The sequence below is a fragment of the Limanda limanda genome, chromosome 11 (assembly GCF_963576545.1).
Source record: "Limanda limanda chromosome 11, fLimLim1.1, whole genome shotgun sequence".
NCBI classification, from domain to species: Eukaryota; Metazoa; Chordata; class Actinopteri; order Pleuronectiformes; family Pleuronectidae; genus Limanda; species Limanda limanda.
The window spans coordinates 6,279,320-6,298,656 of NC_083646.1; the positions used below are offsets into that span (position 1 = coordinate 6,279,320).

General features: G+C 40.2%; 1 protein-coding gene, 1 long non-coding RNA gene and 1 pseudogene across 2 annotated transcripts; all 3 read left to right on the plus strand.

Moving 5' to 3' along the window:
- Window positions 1-291: 291 nt before the first annotated feature.
- Window positions 292-1,274, plus strand: LOC133013896 (interferon-inducible GTPase 5-like; annotated as a pseudogene).
- An 8,054-nt stretch (window positions 1,275-9,328) lies between these two features.
- LOC133013652 (uncharacterized) lies at window positions 9,329-10,814 on the plus strand. The gene is made up of 5 exons (XR_009681428.1): window positions 9,329-9,394; window positions 9,615-9,663; window positions 10,180-10,274; window positions 10,361-10,430; window positions 10,548-10,814. It is a non-coding gene; the product is annotated as an uncharacterized LOC133013652 (long non-coding RNA).
- Window positions 10,815-12,728: 1,914 nt separating this feature from the next.
- LOC133013898 (sialic acid-binding Ig-like lectin 14) lies at window positions 12,729-17,670 on the plus strand. Its single transcript, XM_061080985.1, has 6 exons — window positions 12,729-12,792; window positions 14,267-14,674; window positions 15,323-15,643; window positions 15,746-16,057; window positions 17,167-17,442; window positions 17,525-17,670. The coding sequence occupies exons 1-6, from the start codon at window positions 12,732-12,734 to the stop codon at window positions 17,668-17,670; spliced, it is 1,524 nt and encodes a 507-aa protein (XP_060936968.1). The 5' UTR covers window positions 12,729-12,731.
- Window positions 17,671-19,337: the final 1,667 nt, after the last annotated feature.

The following is a 19,337-nucleotide window of genomic DNA, read 5'->3' on the forward strand; positions in this document are numbered from 1 at the left end:
CGATCTTTTTATTCAGAGCTTATCAGCTTATTATTGAACGTATTGCGTGAACAAATCACGACAAATTCCACACTGCACATCCTTGGGCCCTTAACACTGCACATGTCACGCTTGAAGCCGATAAGATGAATGCTTCTCGAGATGTGAGAGTCACAGAACAACAGACTAAATAGATTGAGAGAGATTAGAGGAATTGTTCGATAGATGATAGATAGTATCCATCATATCTGTTCTTTATCAAAGGACCTGTTGTGACTCTTCTAATAATTCACTCTGTGTCTCTCTGCAGAAATGGCTGATGTTTTCAAAGGCCTGAGCTTCCTTGAGACTCTGAAAGAATCCATAGACAGCAATAAGTTATCAGATGTCAGGGACGCGGTGGAAGATCTCTTGATCAGTAGGATCAACTTGGCTGTGGTGGGAAACCGCTGTGATGGAAAAGACTCCATCAACTCCCTCCGTGGCCTCGGACCAGGGGATGAGGGAGGGGGGGGCTCCTGGTTTAATCGCCGTGGCCTCAAAGGACGTGGCAGGCTACCCTGACCCTAAACACCCTGACTTACACCTGTGGGACCTGTTGCCTGTGCCCGACACCTCCCCATTCAAACCTGAGGGATACATGGATAGAGACTATCGTGTACTGGGTTCTCTTAGCTTCGGTTGGAGATCCAGAGAAGAGCCTGGAAGAGAAGAGGAAAGTCAGTCTGGAAACACTGAGGTCACATGGTGTGACGCAGCCTAAAGTCTACGTGGTCAGACCCTCCACCCTGGAGAAGTCTGACTTCCCTGGTCTGTTGGACGACTTGGGCAAAGACCTCCCAGAGATCCGAGCCCAAGCCCTTCTCTTGGCTCTCCCGACGCTCACCTCAGCCCTGGTCACACAGAAAAAGGAGGCCTTCAAAGCTCTGGTATGGGCCGCTGCGTCGCTATCTGGTGGGATGTCTGCCATTCCCGTCCCCCTGGTGGCTTCTAAGGTGGACTCAAGTGTAGCGACGCGGCTCCTGACGAAAGCACAGTTATCTCTGAACCTGGATGACAAATCAGTCGAGCGACTGGCCCGACAGCGAGGCGTGGAACCCCCGAGACTTAAAGGGATGCAGACTTGTGCTCTGTCAGGGGAGGTTACCAAAGGGGAAGTGAAGCGGCGGCTGGCGGTGGCAGAACAGGACTTGGCCACGGTGTCGTCAAAGCTGGTGGAGATGGCCAAGCCCAGACACGCCTGTTATGCCAGCCGCTCCTTCACCTCCATGCTGCAAAAGTCTATGTTCACATAGACTTTTATGTTTATTCAACTGTTCACAAACCCTTAAGATACCTGTTCACATTGTTAGATGACGTTTTAAATAGAGACACTGTAAATTCCATGTGAGCATAAATTCTCCAAATAAATGTGTAGTACTGAAAACTGCTCTGTGCATGTGAACATGACTTCACCACAAACAACAACAAAAAGGAAGTGGGTGCATCTTAGTGCAGATACCGTGAGAAACTGTGAACGCTATCACTGTAATCATCACACCTACAAGAAGCTGTTTTCTGGCTTGCATGACAAGGGATGATAATCATTTTCTTGCACCCCACTTTCAAAGTTTGAACACTTCCTTTCCCTGTAAAGTCTCATCCTCGGAGTGAGGCTGTGTGTGACAGACTGATACAAGTGGGTCCTCTGAGGTAAGAACAAGCTTTTAGGGTTATTTATCTCCTAATGATGTTAATCTGCTAGAGTAAAATATAGTGTTTTAAAAGTTTTATTAACAGTATATACACTGTTTACAAACAAGATGATTTATTTCTTAATAAAATTCATAACAATTTAAAACCATTTTTCTTCCATTCAGTTGAAATACTTTCTTCCAAATGAAAACTCAAACATCAGTTTCAGACGTCGTAGTTCCCTGAAGACTGAGATGAACCCAAAGAGCCAGATATGACTTTTTAAACGGTATAATTCAGACTTAAAGGTTCACAAATTACAATGTAATAAAGACACTGTTATGTTTCCAGTCAACATATTTTAAATGTGTTCTGAGGTTTCTTTGAATTAAAGTGATTTGAACAAGTAGGTAATGTCAAATAAAGTAAAATATAAAACAGAAAACATATTACTATATTTTAATTATTAAAGGAAAAATTAACCTGAACTCAACAAAAACATGTGGCAAAAATATTCCTTTTCTAAAATTATCACATTCAATTCCTATAATAAAAAACAAATTCTGCGTAGAGGTGAGGTGACTTTTGTGTTTTCAAACCACAACTTCACAACTATTTTGACATGAGGAACAAAACAAAGACAACTCTGTTAGTACAAGAAATGAAAAGAGGAAGAAGGGAATTGTGAGACAAGCTGAAAAAGAACTTTGATCACACGTTTTACAGTAAAAAGAAAAAGTTCTGTGATCTTATGATGTTTTTATCCACTTTTCAGTTTTTATTTGTTTCAGAAATCCAGTTGTAGTCCCACATGAGATGGAGGCTCAGACAGTCACGTGGTTGGTTTTTCTGACCCTAATAAACCGTAAGGATTTTATTTCTCCACTTTGAAAACAATGTTGGTGTTTTTTTTCAACATTTGAATTAAAGATTAACTGACTTCTCCACTTGTGTTTTCACCGACAGATGTTTCTACAAGTGACCCTAGAAATCCCTTTAAACTAGAACCTGGTGTGCTGCTGGCTACTGAGGGATCCTGCGTTGAAATGAAATGCCAGGTCACAGAAGATGTTGATGATCGTGATGCATACTGGTTTTGGATGAAAGATAGACAATTGGTCGAAGGTGATAAAGACTTTACATCCACTGTCATTTACAGCACAAACAGCTTGACACGTCCGGTCAGTCCTGACTTTGCAAACAGAGTGAAATACATCGGTTCTTCATCTTCAAGTTGGCAGAATAGTTACTCTGCCCGGCCGAAGCCAATGTGCAGTATTTTGATCTGTGACCTGAGAAGTAGTGACAGCGGAAAGTATTCTTTAAGATTCGTAGGGAAGGACAGAGGGTCATCTGAAGAAGTGACCCTCCACGTTGAAGGTACGTACAATAAAAAGCTGAATATTAAAATACATTTCAGAATAAACATAACATTACAATTAGTGGACAAATGTGTCCTTCATGCCCAAGCAAAAAAATATGTTAATTAATAAGCAAACCTACATGAAAATTTTCATTTGAACATACACCAATGATAAAAAAAACAGAATCCATGTCTGAGATAATTTTATTGATGTTTATTTTGACTTTTTAGTTTGGTCCATTTCCCATTCACTAAAATTCAGTAGGTGAGATGTATACTACAGTCAGGCACCAGGTGGCGATCTAGACACTTTGACTTAACATTTAGTTGATGGTTTGAACTATTATAGATCAGTTATGACTCTAGAGCAGTTTGGCTAGAGTGTGACACTGTACAATTTGAGTTCAGCTATTGTGTAGATGCATCACCACATTTCTCTTGCTTTCATATTCTCAGAAAACCGATGCCCGATCACTTTTGAGGAACCAGCTGTCGTGGTGGAGTCCGACAAGGTCACACTCACATGCTCCACTTCAAGTTCATGTCCTTCACACCCTCTCATTCAAGCTGTGACTCAGATTGACCGGACACGGGTCACAGGCTCTGATCAAGATAAGGAAAGAACCACCACCGTCAGCTTCAGAGCCAGCAGGCAGGATGACCGGAGGGTGTTTTCATGCCAAACACAGAACAACACGGATATATATTTGATCCGGAATATTAACGTCACTGTTAAATGTAAGTTGATTAATTCATTTTATTGATGTTCTGTCTTTTAGGTAATACACCCTGCTGTTATGATTATTATTATTATTGTTATTGTTATTATTATTATTATTATTATTATTATTATTAATCTAAGAAGGCTGCTGTTTCGAATCTCAACTTTGCTGTGATCTTTCTGTTAAGTTTGAATGTTCTCCCAGTCTACATGAGTTCTCTCCCAGTACTCCAGCTTCGCCCTACAGTCCAAAGACATGCAGATTGGGATGAAGTTCATTGGAAACTCTAAATTGTGTGAATGGATATTTGTCTCTGGACGTCGTCCCTGTGATACGCTGGCGACCTCTCAGAGCCAGAGTCAGCTGGGGATTGGCTCCATCCTCCCACAACCCTCAAATGTCCACCAGTGTCACCAGGCTGCTCTGTATCAATCCACATCAACTTGTGGCATGTCTGTGACTTTCAGTCATTTTGCCTCTTTCACATTCATGTATTGATTTAATTTGAATTCTGAACTAAAATATTCTGCATAGTATTCACAATATTACATTCTTAGTGGAGCGTCACTCACATAGCAAGTGTCTTGGTCAAGATTTGTCCTGGGCCATGAGAAGACCAGAAGTGCCGGATCATTGCCTGAAGTGGCCCACATCCGTGTGCTATCTGGGTTGTGAATTAACCTTAAAGAATCTTCTGTTTCAGATTCACCTGTTGTTGAGATAAAGGTCATTTCACTTGGGTCCTTTTTCCAGATAAGCCGAGGAAGCCGAGCATTTCTGTCAGTGGCTCTTCTAATAACCAAGTGAAAGTTGGTGATTCTCTCACGTTAACATGTGACACCGAAGCCAATCCTGCCCCGAAGACTTACTCCTGGTACCTCACCAAAAATCAATTAACTGACTCACGGTGGAATCCAACAAACGACCGAGAGCTGAGTTTAAAAATACAAAGAGAAGATGAAGCTTGTTACAGATGCAGCGCCTCAAACCGCATTGGTGGAGGGGATGAGAGTCAACCAGTGTGCATACAAGTACTGTGTAAGTACTATGATGTTTCAAGTGACTTTTACGTGCATTCACATACTTTGGTCACCTGCTTCCAGCTTGTGTGTGAAATGTCAGCCTCTGCTCTCACTTTAAATAACTTTCATTAGGGGACATGCCCGATTAGCCACTAGGTGAACATGATGCAGTTATGGTGTATTTTTGATGCTCAGGAAGTATCTCCTGACGAGGAGTTTAGGAGCTTCAGGAGAGGAGCTCCCTTTACCACTGATTTATTTATTTTTTGCTCTGCAGAACTTTTGAATTCACAAAAAACGTATGTAACACAGACTAGAGGGAAGAAAAACAATAAAATCATAATTTGCCTTCTTATAAGAAGATTCTGCTTCCTGTCTACAGACCCGCCCACTGAACCTATACTGTCTGTGAGTCCTGAGGTCACAGAAGGTCAGACCATCACCATCAGCTGCACTGCTGAAAGTTTCCCACAGTCAACTCTCACCTTGATGAGGACCTACCCATATCCTCAGTCTTTAATAATCACTGAAAATAATCTTTATTCACGACCAATCAACTCTCTCTACCACAAGTTTACTGGGACTTCAGCCGACGCTGGCTGGTACTTCTGCCGTGCCCAGAACACTGAGGGCTCAAAGGACAGCAAGCAGAAGGAGTTGGTGGTGAAATGTGAGTGTTTCAGCTGCGGCTTTTTTTTTCAACCAAACATATCAAATCAAATATTCCTTTACAAAATCTATCTATAAAAGGTTGCTTTCTCATGTATTTTTCTATGTAACTATTACTTCTGACAGTTGAAACAATAGCACCTAAGAAATGAATGACTTACAGTAAATGTGTCTGTTTGATTAAGTTCTGTAGAGCTTAGAAAATGTCAATAAACTACCGGACCCTATATAAAGTAATTTAATCTATAAATTATCAATAATAATGATCCAGTAATGTAATGTGGTGCCACTTTGACACTTAATGAATACTCCTGATAAACTACTGTGCTGCTTATTTAAATTATGAGTTTGAGGCGTATACTTGGAATGGAGTATTTTTGTACTGCGATATTTCTTCTTTTACTTAAATCTCTGTACTTCTACCACCAGAGTAAAGTGTCATTCTGTCGATATGAATACTTGTGACTTTAAGCAGTTGTAAGTTTTCTTATAGTACAATTTGTGGTGTAATGCAATGTATTGTTTTCACAGGTTTGCATGTTATTGTTCTCCCTAGTCCACTGTCTCCAAACTTATATTGATTTACACCCTGATGAAATAAAAAACATACATTATGCAGGCTCATTCTATATTATAAAGACCATTATATTGGACAGTAGTTAAATCTGACAGTTCTCTGTTTTCTATATTTTTGGTTACTGCAGACAGTCCCAAACATGTGAAAGTTCAAGCCTATCCTGGTCTTGAGGTGAATGAAAATGTGTTGTTGACACTGAGCTGTTCTGCCGAGTCCAACCCACCAGTGAGCTCTGTCACCTGGAGGAAGACGACTGATGGGAGAGAGGAAATCATCCAACAGACTCAGACTCAGACCTTCAGGGTGAATTCAGCCAGTCCCTCTGACAGTGGACTGTACAGCTGTGAAGCCACCAATGACATTGGAAATGGAAAGTCAGAGCCAGCTGAGGTTAAAGTCAGATGTGAGTAGAATGATGCACTTGTGATGGTGAATGGATAAACAAGGAGGATATATTCTACATTACTGTGTATAAAGTAAATACTGATCAGACGTGCTGTTTCTAAAAAGAAGAAAACATTACTCCACAATGTCAAAAACACCACAGGGTTCTTAACTATCGTGTAAATTAATTAATTAATTAAACTTATACAACATTTCTTTGAACTGAAAACTTATTTTTCAACATGACTAAAGTGGCGTGTTGTCATAACTTGATTTATTTAAATAGTACTTCTCAACACAACATTACAACGTGCTTCCCAAATTACAAAAAAACTAAAAAGACATCAAAATATGAATATATATATACAGAATAAATAAAAGAATGAAAACTAGATCCGCGTAATATCAGTGAATGAAGAGGAAAGTATGTGTTCAGCTCCTGACTCAGTCTGCTGTATGTCCTCGTTCAGGCTGTTTCAGAGCCTCAGGGCTCTTGTTTCAAAAGCTTTGTCCCCCAACTTTGTCTTCATGTATAGATTTAATTTGAATTCTGAACTAAAATCTTCTGCATAGTATTCACAATATTACCTTCTTAGTGGAGCGTCACTGATATATCAAGTGTCTTGGTCCAGATTTGTCCTGGGCCACGAGAAGACCAGAAGTGCCGGATCATTGCCTGAAGTGGCCCACATCCGTGTGCTATCTGGGTTGTGAATTAACCTTAAAGAATCTTCTGTTTCAGATTCACCCGTTGTTGAGATAAAGGTCTTTTCACTTGGGTCCTTTTTCCAGATAAGCCGAGGAAGACGAGCATTTCTGTCAGTGGCTCTTCTAACAACCAAGTGAAAGTTGGTGGTTCTGTCACGTTAACATGTGACACCGATGCCAAACCTGCCCCGACAACTTACTCCTGGTACCGCAGCAAAAATCAACGATATGACTCACGGTGGAAGACCACAAACAGACGAGAGCTGAGTTTAACAATACAAAGAGCAGATGAAGCTTGTTACAGATGCAGGGCCTCAAACCTCATTGGTGGAGGGGATAAGAGTCAACCAGTGTGCATACAAGTACTGTGTAAGTACTATGATGTTTCCAGTGATTTTTACTTGAATACAAATACTTTGGTCATCTGCTTCAGCTTGTGTGTGAAATGTCAGCGTGCCCGATTAGCCACTTGGTGAGCATGATGCAGTTATGGGGTATATTTGATGCTCAGGAAGTATCTGATGACGAGGAGTTTAGGAGTTTCAGGAGAGGAGCTCCCTTTACCACTGATTGTTGAATTTGTTGCTCAGCAGAACTTTTACATTTTCAAAAAACCAAATGTAACACAGACTAGAGGGAAGAAAACAATACAAAACTATCTACAAATGTACCTTCAATTCCACCCAGATTAAATTAAAAACTTATATTATGCAGGTCATTCTTTATTATAAAGACCATTATATTGGACAGTTATTAAATCTGACAGTTCTCTGTTTTCTATATTTTTGGTTACTGCAGACAGTCCCAACAATGTGAAAGTTCAAGCCAATCCTGGTCTTGATGTGAAGGAAAATATGTCGTTGACCCTGAGCTGTTCTGCCGAGTCCAACCCACCAGTGAGCTCTGTCACCTGGAGGAAGACGACTGATGGGAGAGAGGAAATCATCCAACAGACTCAGACTCAGACCTTCAGGGTGAATTCAGCCAGTCCCTCTGACAGTGGACTGTACAGCTGTGAAGCCACCAATGACATTGGAAGTGGAAAGTCACAGCCAGCTGAGGTTAAAGTCAGATGTGAGTAGAATGATGCACTTGTGATGGTGAATGGATAAACAAGGAGGATATATTCTAAGTTTCACCAGGTGAATCTAAAGCCAGTCTGTTTTATCCTCCCATTTAAAGATTCCCATTCTTCTCAGTCTGGCTTTAAAGAGCAGCAAAAATGTCACTTTAGTTGTTGTGCTAGTCATGTTTGATCTTTGATGATGTTCATAAAATGACGTTGTCTTTTCTCCCAAATTTCCCGCCTAGTTTCTCCAAAACACACACACATCACGGAGTGGGCAGAGAAGCAGGAGCTTGACGGGAGGAGCTCCGTGATGCTGAGCTGCTTCAGTCACAGCTTTCCCCCAGTCCAACACTACTCATGGTACAGGAAGAGTCAGGGCAAGGAAAAGGATGAAACTGTGTCAGAGCATCAAAACCACACAGTGTACTCAAACCAGTCAGGAGTCTACTACTGCATTGCACAATATGGAGTAAATCAAAGTTTGTCTGATCCCGTCCATCTGTTTGAACGTGAGTGAATTTCAAGGCCTTATAACTCTGTGTTTTATTGTTCAGAAGACATGTGGGAGGTTTATATCAGATCATGTTTTCTGGTTGTCCGTCCATATGTTCTATGTCCTACGTCTTTCGCACAAACACACAATTAGAATCGAGGAGTAACTGATTTGATTTTGGTAGCTAACGGTCAAAGGTCAAGCTCTATATGATGCTCTCTCTCTTTTAACCACAGGAAACTATCCGCAAATCCTGAAGTTCCTCGTTCCTGCTCTATTTGTCCTGATGATCATAATTTTAATTATCGTAGTTTTAAGGTGAAAGAATAAGAAGTGCATTTGATTAAATAAATACATTTCAGAGATGGTCCGGCATGTGTAACCACATCGTGTCCCTCTATGTTTTCAGATTCAGGAAGAAAAAATCTATTCAACAAGAAACAACAAACACCAAATCCCCTACTGGTTTTTCGGTAATGACACATTTTTCTACTTCTCTATTGAAAACTTCCGGACAGAGCTGACATATCCTGTGTGTGTGTGTGTGTGTGTGTGTGTGTGTGTGTGTGTGTGTGTTTTTGTGCATCATTAAAGGGTCGGTTTAATAGTACCAGGAGGAGGAGTCTGACGTATGAGAATGTCTCTGTGGAGCCTTTCAGGAGCAGAGACGACCTCTTGTCGGAGCAGTTGAGGCGTCCAGAGGCACAACGACGCCAGCCTCTTCCAGACAGCACGTAAGACCACAACCACTCAACACACTGTCCCCACCCAGGACAAGTAACACTGTGTGGGACAGAGTCAGACATGGACTGCTGCTCATGCTGGAGTCAAAGCATCCATTTATTTTCTAGATCCTCCAGACTTGAATGGCACAATGAAAGTCTCCCGTTATTTATAATAGTCATTCACTCTGTTTGAAAGTGTTTATTCTTATTTATTTTTTATATTCCACAGGCCTCCGACCGACATCAACGCTGTTTACAGCATTTTGAGTCTGCCCCAGGTGAGTCCCGGGTTGAGACAACACTTTAAACAAGAAAACAATAAATTTAAACAATCATACATGGAGACTTTAGTAAAAATCAAGAAGATTTATATTAAAAAGAGTTTAATTCAAAGTGTCTGGTCATGGTGGCCTGTTGTCAGAACCTTGTCTTAGCACAATAGTTTTTTTATATAATTAAACTACCAGTTGTTAAAACTTCTAAATCTATTTCTAATTGGCTATTTGTATATTGAAATCGTAAGAAACAGTGATTATGTAGAGTACAGGTACTATTCAGGATATTTAAGCCTCTATTTCATCACTTCTAACCTGTTACAGCTGTAAAACTACAAATTCTTCTAAATACTCCAAATTATGTCATAATTTCGATAATATGTTATCAAATATGTTTAAATGATGATATTACAAAGCCACCGAAGTCCCAGAATGTTTCATTTGTTTTATTTTGAGTTCACACGATGCAAGGATCTGAAACAAAACAACAACATCATATTTCTGTCTGCATCTGCTCAGGCTGCCTCCGCACAAAACCCCACAAGACAGAAAGCTGGAAACACCAAGGACGATTCTGCCAACTACGCTTCTGTGGACTTTAAGAATAAGCTAAAGTGAGAATTTAATCTTTGTGTTACAATACCAGAACAACAAAGGTGTTATTGATCAGCTCAAGTCATGTTGATATTTGTTTTTCAAGGAAGAAGCAAAGAAAGGTGAAAGAAGACCCTGTGTATGCGAAGGTTTCCAAGCCAACAAGAGTTAAAAAGGTCAGGAACTCTGACCTCTCATTTCGTGATATCAGTCTGTTTTTTTTGCTGTTAGTTAAATTTAATCCAGAAATTGTTCCATAAATAATCTATAAACTACCTTCGCTCTCATCCTAGAATGAACCAGAGAGCCTGCAGGACTATGAAAACATTAGTAATGCAACTGCACGTGCACCAAAATATCCAAATCTATTTGACAACCACACCAGTGAAGGTGAAGTAGAGCTCAACTATTCACAAGTGAGATTCACAGCGAAGCCCCAACGTCAGACGACCAACAGAGACTCCAGCAGCTCAGAGGAAGATGAAAGTCTTTACTCTAACGTCAGGATTTGACCCGAGATATTCTCGTCCTGCTTTTTACAGCTACCTCGGGCCTGAGGAACTTTATATTCACAATAAGTCAGCACAGAGAGTCTGAAGATTCCATCATAAGCAAAATATGTCGTAATCATAAATCTACAGTAATGTAAGCTGGTCAACAAACCTTATGCAGCTACAACAAAACCATGCGTGTTGCCATTAGGAGTATTTTAAAACTAGTTAGCAAGAAGACACAGAAGTTACATTACTGAGCTAAAAATTGATAAATATTTGAAACTGTTAATTAAAAGTTTTGGGGAAAATAGTGAACTTGGTTGAAATCCTTATTTTGCAACTTAAAATGCAAATAATGTGAGTGTAAAATGATTGTATTAATAACTTTTTATATAATCTATATATATATAAATGACATGCAGTTAGATAAGAAATGCTGAGAATCACTGCAGAATGTTTTTTTTGTGCTTTCCAGTGTTAACTTAATCCAAACCCATACACCTGAAATGTAAATATCCTTTATGTCAAAATAAAATGAAATACGTTGGAACAAATGATGAACTTTCCTTCTTTGTATTCAACAACACAGTGATGTAATACTGATTCTGTCCTGGGTGGGAACAGTGGGAACACTGGTCCTTCTCTCTCATCATCACCACCTTTCTGTCTTTCTCTCTTGGGCTTGACTTCAGCCTCTTGTTCCTTCCCAAAGGAAAGTGTGTCTGAAGAAATCTCTTCATTCGGTGAAGAAACACAACAGCCCAGCTCATATATTTACATTGTAACAGTTCAGAGTAGATTCTGTCCGTCAAAACACTGATCGGCCTTGCGTTGTAATAGTAGAGCTTCAGTGTGTTTAAGAGAGTGAGTGGTGAAGAGAGATAGAGAGAGACAGAGAGAGAGAGAGAGAGAGAGAGAGAGAGAGAGAGAGAGAGAGAGAGAGAGAGAGAGAGAGAGAGAGAGAGAGAGCGAGAGAGAGAAAGATGGACAGTGTCAGAATGTGAAGGGTGTGAACCCTGAAGCGAGAAGCGGCTTCAGAGTATAAAGATGGACAGGGTCAGTTACAGTGTGTTGAAAACCTATTTTGTAGTTGAAAAGTAACTTTCTGAATACCTGAGAGAGACTTTTATGAGCTGAACTTTGTGTGACCTTTCTATGACTTATTGACTGTCCACAAACCTAATTTTCGTCTGATTTATCTTCAACGTAAACATATGCAAATCAGTTTCCTTTGTCTTAATTCCTGTCTCAAACTGTGTCTACAGAACCAGTCTGAATTGGCTCGGACCAACAGCCTCAGTTCTTCTATATAAGATCCTTGCATTTGACTGTTCTCCATCTTCTCTGAGATCCCTGTGAGTCTCTTTGTTGATCCTATCTGCAGAAAGCCCCTATTAAAATACACAAACACAAATATGGTTTTCCAGCCTCTTACACATCACAGTGTGTAAAAGCCTGTCGATGTGTACAGGAAAAACATTTCTCAGCAGTGACTTCCTTAAACTTTTCAGTGTGATAATTGGGGAGGAGACAGAAAAGCAACAAGAGCAGTAGTCACTACAGAGGAGAAACAGAGAGAGAGGGAGACAGAAAGGTAAAACACAACATTTAACTCATGCTTGACATATATAATGTACTTAACTGTAAAAGCTTTGCTGGTGAAGCGAAGGTGTGAGACTGCTGGAGAAAGAGTGAGGATGTAGGGTTAAATATAAACTGTACAGATAATGGTTCACAGTTGGACAGGGGTCCTGAAACATGGCAAAAAGACATTGACATTACAGATGTAAATAGATTCAGAGCTGCAGCTTGTTCTCGTAAAAGAGCGACTCAATCTCGCAGCCAAGGAAAATCCAAATGTGCAACGTCCTTTTTTAAGATGATGATTTCGATGGTAGACTTTCCTCTGGTTCCGTTACTGTATTTTCTGTGTCAGGTTCGTTGGAGGAAGAAAAAGAAGAGACCAACTTTGATCAAATCAGGATGTTTGTTCTCATCTGGGCGACGCTGCTTTTCTCTGTGAGAGTCAGCGATGCTGAGACAGGTATTCAATTTTTATTTTACTCTTATGCCAACTTTATAGTTATCAAGAAAATAGGTGGAAATAGTTTGCCATTAAAAAAAATGTGCTACTGACAAGGTTTTAATTTGGGATTAGGATTTCAACTATACATTTGTTTTCCAAAGTATAATACGTTGAATATTGGAACTCCGCTGTGTTGTTTTTGCTGACATCATTTTATACATATATAAAACTGTGTATACCTGACAGATTCACATGTTCTATTTTTTTCGAAGTAGCCTTTCTCCTTATTTTGGTATACTTTAAAAGTTTAAATAATCTCTCTCCCTGTTTTTCTCTTAATGTTTACATGAACAGGTTCTTCAGTGTGGGGGAAAACAAGTTGTTGGAAGGATTACTGTAACACTCTAGTTGAAGGAGAAATATCAGCGGAGGCCGGACTCTGTGTCGTGATACCATGCTCCTTCACTGTTCCTGATCGTGTCCAAATCTCACATATAGTTTGGTTGAAATGTAAATCAACTAAATGGAGATTTGATCATGGAGACATGATTTTCAACAGTGACACCTCCAGCGATCAGGTTCAGTTGGAGTTTAAAGGACGAGTGTCACTGCTGGAGTCTGATGTGAACCAGAAAAACTGCAGCATCATCATCAATGACCTGAAGGAGTGGGACTCTGGAACATATCAACTCAGAGTTATAGCTTTACCGAGGGCAGGTTCATTAACATTCTCCCAAACAGCAACTGTCTCTGTTAAAGGTACGAATCATTCTGCTGTATGACATGTTTGGTGTATTTGGGCCATAGGCTGGAAATAAACATGAACGACACTTCTCCCTTTCCTTCCATTGTACAAAATACGTGTGATGCCACGTTGTGCTTTTGGTGTCAAAGTTTGCACAGTAGAGATGTTGTGATGTAGAGTGGTGTCAAAGTCCCGTCAGTACATGGGCTCAACCGACTATAAGACCAATTAAGATGTTTCATTACGGTACAGAGGCTAACATCAAAAAACAAATTAAAACCAAACATTCTGAAGAATTTGCACTTTAACAAACATCAGTGTGATAAGAACTCCCGGAAGTGACAGAAACAGTTATTGTGAACAGTTAATTTTAGGTGAAGTTTGAGTTTTTGATCCATGTCCCATTTACTAACATGGAGGTATCAGGGTTAATGACCTGTACTGCAACCAACCACCAGAGGGTGATCAAGAGAATTTGGCTTCACTTTAGTGGAGCTGTCATGTCGTCCATCTTTATTCACAGTCTATGGGTGGGACCTAAAGTAGGTTTTGGCCGTTGTTTAGCTGATGCAGATTAGTATCGTTGCCCCATTTAAAATGAAATGAATGACGACGTTCTCATCTGACTCCATTCAAGAACTGGTCTCCCATCAGGTCTGAGTCAGAGGCCCACAGTGATGATTTTTTATATTTTAAAAGTTTAAATAACGTCTCTCCCTGTTTTTCTCTAAATTTTTGCATTAACAGGTTCTTCAGTGTGGGGGAAAAGAAGTTGTCCGTTGAGGGGTTACTGTAACACTCTAGTTGAAGGAGAAATATCAGCGGAGGCTGGACTCTGTGTCGTGATACCATGCTCCTTCACTGTTCCTGATCGTATCCAAATCTCACATATAGTTTGGTTCAAATGTGAATCGACTAAATGGAGATGTGATCATGGAGACATGATTTTCAACAGTGACACCTCCAGCGATCAGGTTCAGTCGGAGTTTAAAGGACGAGTGTCACTGCTGGAGTCTGATGTGAACCAGAAAAACTGCAGCATCATCATCAATGACCTGAAGGAGTCGGACTCTGGAGAATATCAACTCAGAGTTATAGCTTTACAGATGGAAGATGCATTAACATTCTCCCAAAAAGCAACTGTCGCTGTTAAAGGTACGAACCATTCTGCTGTATGACATGTTTGGTGTATTTGGGCCATAGCTGCAAATAAACATGAACGACACTTCTCCCTTTCCTTCCGTTGTACAAAATACGTGTGATGCCACGTTGTGCTTTTGGTGTCAAAGTTTGCACAGTAGAGATGTTGTGATGTAGAGTGATGTCAAAGTCCCGTCAGTACATGGGTTCAACCGATTGTAAGAGCAATTAAGATGTTTCATCCCGTTACAGAGGCTAACATCCAAAAAAACGAATTAAAACCAAACTTTTTGAAGAATTTGCACTTTGACAAACGTCAGTGTGATAAGAACTCCCGGAAATGACAGAAACAGTTGTTGTGAAAAGTTCATTTGAGGTGCAGTTTGAGTTTTTGATCCATGTCCCATTTACTAACATGGAGGTGGCAGGGTTAATGACCAATACTGCAACCAACCACCGGAGGGTGATCAAGGGAATTCGGCTTCACTTTAGTGGAGCTGTCATGTCGTTGATCTTTATTCACAGTCTATGGGTGGGACCTAAAGTAATTGTGCCGTTGTTTAGCTGATGCAGATTCCTATCGTTGCCCCATTTAAAAAAAAGTGAATGAAGTGAATGACGACATTCTCATCTGACTCCATTCATGAACTGGTCTCCCATCAGGTCTGAGTCAGAGGCCCACAGTGATGATTCCCCCTCTGACAGAAGGACAGCAGACCACACTGACCTGCACTGCTCCTGGTCTCTGCTCTGGCTCTGAACCTACATTCACCTGGAGGTGGCGAGGAAGAGGAGAGAGCGACACTGACCTCACAGGAAACATCACGGCCATCGAAACTGAGAATGTGACTGAGTTTGCCAAGAGAAGCAGCTCGACTCTGTCCTTTTCCCCTTCAGCTGAACATCACGGCACCAACATCACCTGCATGGTCCTCTTCAAAGGAAACGTGAGATCAGAGGAGACGGCGACTCTGAGTGTGACCTGTGAGTAGAAACTGCTTAATTTCTGGGGCTGAATTTTACAAATGGAAACTTTATGCTTTAACCACATTATATGACTCTGCAACGTGTGTTTTTGTATCGTAGATGTGAAGGAAGTCAGAATAACCCAGAATGCAAGTGTTAGTGAGGGCGAGACTCTGAATCTGACGTGTGAGGTTGACAGTTTCCCTCCATCACTGATCACGTGGACTAAAGTTTCTGATCAAAGCAGCAGAAATGGAACAGGAACAACTCTGCAGAACAACACATTCAGTGTCTCAGCTCAGCTCACAGAAGAAAGAGGAACTGCCACTCTCTCTCTCTTTAATGTCACAGCAGGGGATGCTGGACAGTACGTTTGCACAGTGACACACATGAACAGAACCTGGAAGGAAAATGTCAACGTAACAGTAATCTGTAAGTACAACAATAACACAATATTTCAAAACAGCCGTTACGAGGTAAATAATGCGAAAACATCCAAGACAAGAAGCAAATTTTAAAAATGCCGTTTGAAATCAAAGACAAGGAATGAAATAATACAACATCTACAGTTGAAGTTTTTTTATATTGTCAAGTCTGGGCTACTACAAGAAACATGGCGGCCTCCATAGAGAGGACACCCCCCACACACACACACACCCTCCTGATGTAAATATAAAGTACTTCAAAATAAAGGTCCCTTTCTAGGTTAAATAAAACTACAATTTGTATAATTTAGATGAAACTTTCTGTCAATAGATCCCTTTCACCTTAATCTTAAACACTGGACCTTTAATACATAGAGCGTCATCTAAGTAAAAATAAATTATATTTATAAACCTTTTGGAGATTACACATCTCTGATGAAACCTTTCGAACTTTGCTCTGCTTCACTTTGTCAGTATAAAATTTGGCACAGATAATGATCAGACATATTCTGAGCTAATAACATTCATGCTGATGCTTACACCTCTGAAATCAGAAATCTTTTTATATAGATACCAAGAATATTCATATAGACCCTGTAGTTTCAGAGATATATTTTATTCATTTAGGACATGTACTCTTTGAGCAGGTGCTTGGGCAAAAGAGATAGAAGGATGAAAGAAACATAAGAAAGATCAAAAAACTGAGTGAATTAACGTTTTTTTAAAGTTTGTAAGATAATGAAGTAATACGTTTAGTGTAGAGAACATTTTTTAATACGTTGACAAATTCCCCCTGAATAACTTCCACAGCTTTATCAAATTTCTCAGGCGCTAGCATCCCCCAGTGGTAGCATTTAAAAGTACACTGAGGCAATCTACAAGCATTCTCTCTCTCTCTCTCTCTCTCTCTCTCTCTCTCTCTCTCTCTCTCTCTCTCTCTCTCTCTCTCTCTCTCTCTCTCTCTCTCTCTCTCTCTCTCTCTCTCTCTCTCGTATCTACTGTATCTGTCTGACTGTCTATCCATATTTTATTTGTCAGATTTCCGTATCTATGTAATGCCTCTTTTTCTCATCTTTATTTAAATTGTTAAATAAAACTTTGAAATTTTCCTTACAGACATGGGAGATCCAGTGATCACTGGAGTCTTGGTAGTAAAGGTGGGAGATGTTCTGAATCTGACTTGCAGGGGCAACAGTTTCCCTCCATCTCATGTAGCGTGGACTGAATTTGACTCCAGCACAAACCCGCCCAAAGGAACCGACCTGAAGAACGACTCTGGCTCGTCCACACTCATCATCCCTAATGTGACTGCAGAACATTCAGGACATTACATCTGCACAGCAAAACATGGAGACAGGACCGCGACTAGAACTGCTGACGTAGTGGTGACTTGTAAGTAGGCTGCCCTGGTGTTTCTGACGAGGAAGATAAGGTTCTTCAGCGTTTTGTTCTCACGTTGCTTGTGTGCTCACAGGGGGTCCCAAGATCTTAACCAGCTCTGAATGTGTGGTCCAGTCGGGGGTCCTGACCTGTGTGTGCATCAGTGAGGGGTTTCCTCTACCCGCTATCAGATGGCCGCTGCTGGAGGACAAACTCATTTTTATTCAAATTGTTAAATAAAAATGTTAAATTTCCTCACAGACATGAGAGATCCATTGATCACTGGAAACTTGAGAGTAAAGGAGGGAGCTATTCTGAATCTGACCTGCAGGGGCAACAGTTTCCCTCCATCTCATGTAGTGTGGACTAAAGTTTTTGACCAAAGCAGCAGAAATGGAACAGGAACAACTCTGCAGAAAAAACACATTCGGTGACCTTCTCTATTACAAAGAAGAAAGAGGAACTGCCACTCTCTCTATCTTTAATGTTCAGTTAGATTCAGTGTTGAAATGATAAGAATTTGGAGGTCAAAGGGCAAAGTTGTGTCGTCACAAAGCTGTGAACTCACAAAACATATTTTTGCCTTGTAAAAGCGATATCCACGTAACACCTTGAGGGAATCCTTTCACGTTTGGCACAGACACACAATTAGACTAAAGGAGTAACTGATTTGACTTGTTGGCCAAAGGTCAAAGGTCAAGGTCACAGTGTTCTAACAAAATGATTTTTTTGCCCCTTGAAAGTCATATTACAAAACGTCCTTTAGAGAAATTCCTCAACTTTCGATGAGACCTTAAATCTTTGTGAAGTGATTGGATATCAAATGTCAAAGGTCACATTGGCCTCAACAGAATCTTGGTTGGCCGAGGCAAACAACTGCAGAACAGTATTTCTAGTTCATTCTGATATAAATCTCTGCACATCGAATAAAGTTGAAACTAATTCTACATGTTCACAACTCAGTGTCTATATGATGCTCTCTCTCTTCTAGCCACAGGAGACTATCTGAAGAACCTGAGGTTCCTCGTTGTTGCTCTACTTCTACTGATGATTATCAGTGTAATTGTCGTACATTTAAGGTGAATGAATAAGAAGTGCATTTGATCAAATTCATAAATACATTTCAGAGATGGTCTGGCTTGTTTTACCACATCATGTCCCTCTATGTTTTCAGATACTGGAGGAAATCTGTTCAACAAGGAACAACAAACAACAAATCCCCTTCTGGTTTATTGGTAATGACACATTGTTTAAGCCATTCTACTTCTTTTTTGAAAACATCTGGAGAGAAATAATTCATCTTACGTGTGTGTGTGTGTGTGTGCGTGTGTGTGTGTGTGTGTGTGTGTGTGTGTGTGTGTGTGTGTGTGTTTGTGTTTCGGTGTTAACTGCACTAGAATCTGCCCCAGGTGAGTCCCAGGTTGACAAAACAATTTAAACAAGAAAACAATAAGTTAAAACAATCATTTATGGAGACTTTAGTAAAACTCAAGAAGATTTATATTTAAAAGAGTTTAATTCAAAGTCTCTGGTCATGGTGGCTAGTTGTTAGAACCTTGTCTTAGCACAATAGATTTTTTGTACTTGAAACTTCAAAATATATTTCAAATTGGCTATTTGTATATTGGAAATCATAGGAAACAGTTATTAAGGTATTAGATTCACGATATTTTAGCATCTGATTACTTCTGACCTGTTACAGCTGTAAAACTCATAGCTACTGCCTTCCGTCTTCTATCATCAGTATTAATCTGGCTCTACAGGCAGATGTGTCTTTTACTGTTCAAGCTGTTGCTTTTCCTTCCTTGTTCTTCCATATCCTGCCCTCACTGTTTGCCCTGTCAGTAGCTGTCTATCAGTTCACTTATATCTCAATATACTGGGGGAATTAATTAAAAGACAACCAG

Excerpts from the sequence above, each read along its gene's own strand:
- LOC133013898 (XM_061080985.1), top strand. The coding sequence starts at position 12,732 with ATGTTTGTTCTCATCTGGGCGACGCTGCTTTTCTCTGTGAGAGTCAGC. Across the intron at positions 15,644-15,745 it reads GGCGACTCTGAGTGTGACCT|ATGTGAAGGAAGTCAGAATA; the intron begins GTGAGTAGAAAC and ends TTTGTATCGTAG. Across the intron at positions 16,058-17,166 it reads TGTCAACGTAACAGTAATCT|ACATGGGAGATCCAGTGATC; the intron begins GTAAGTACAACA and ends TTTTCCTTACAG.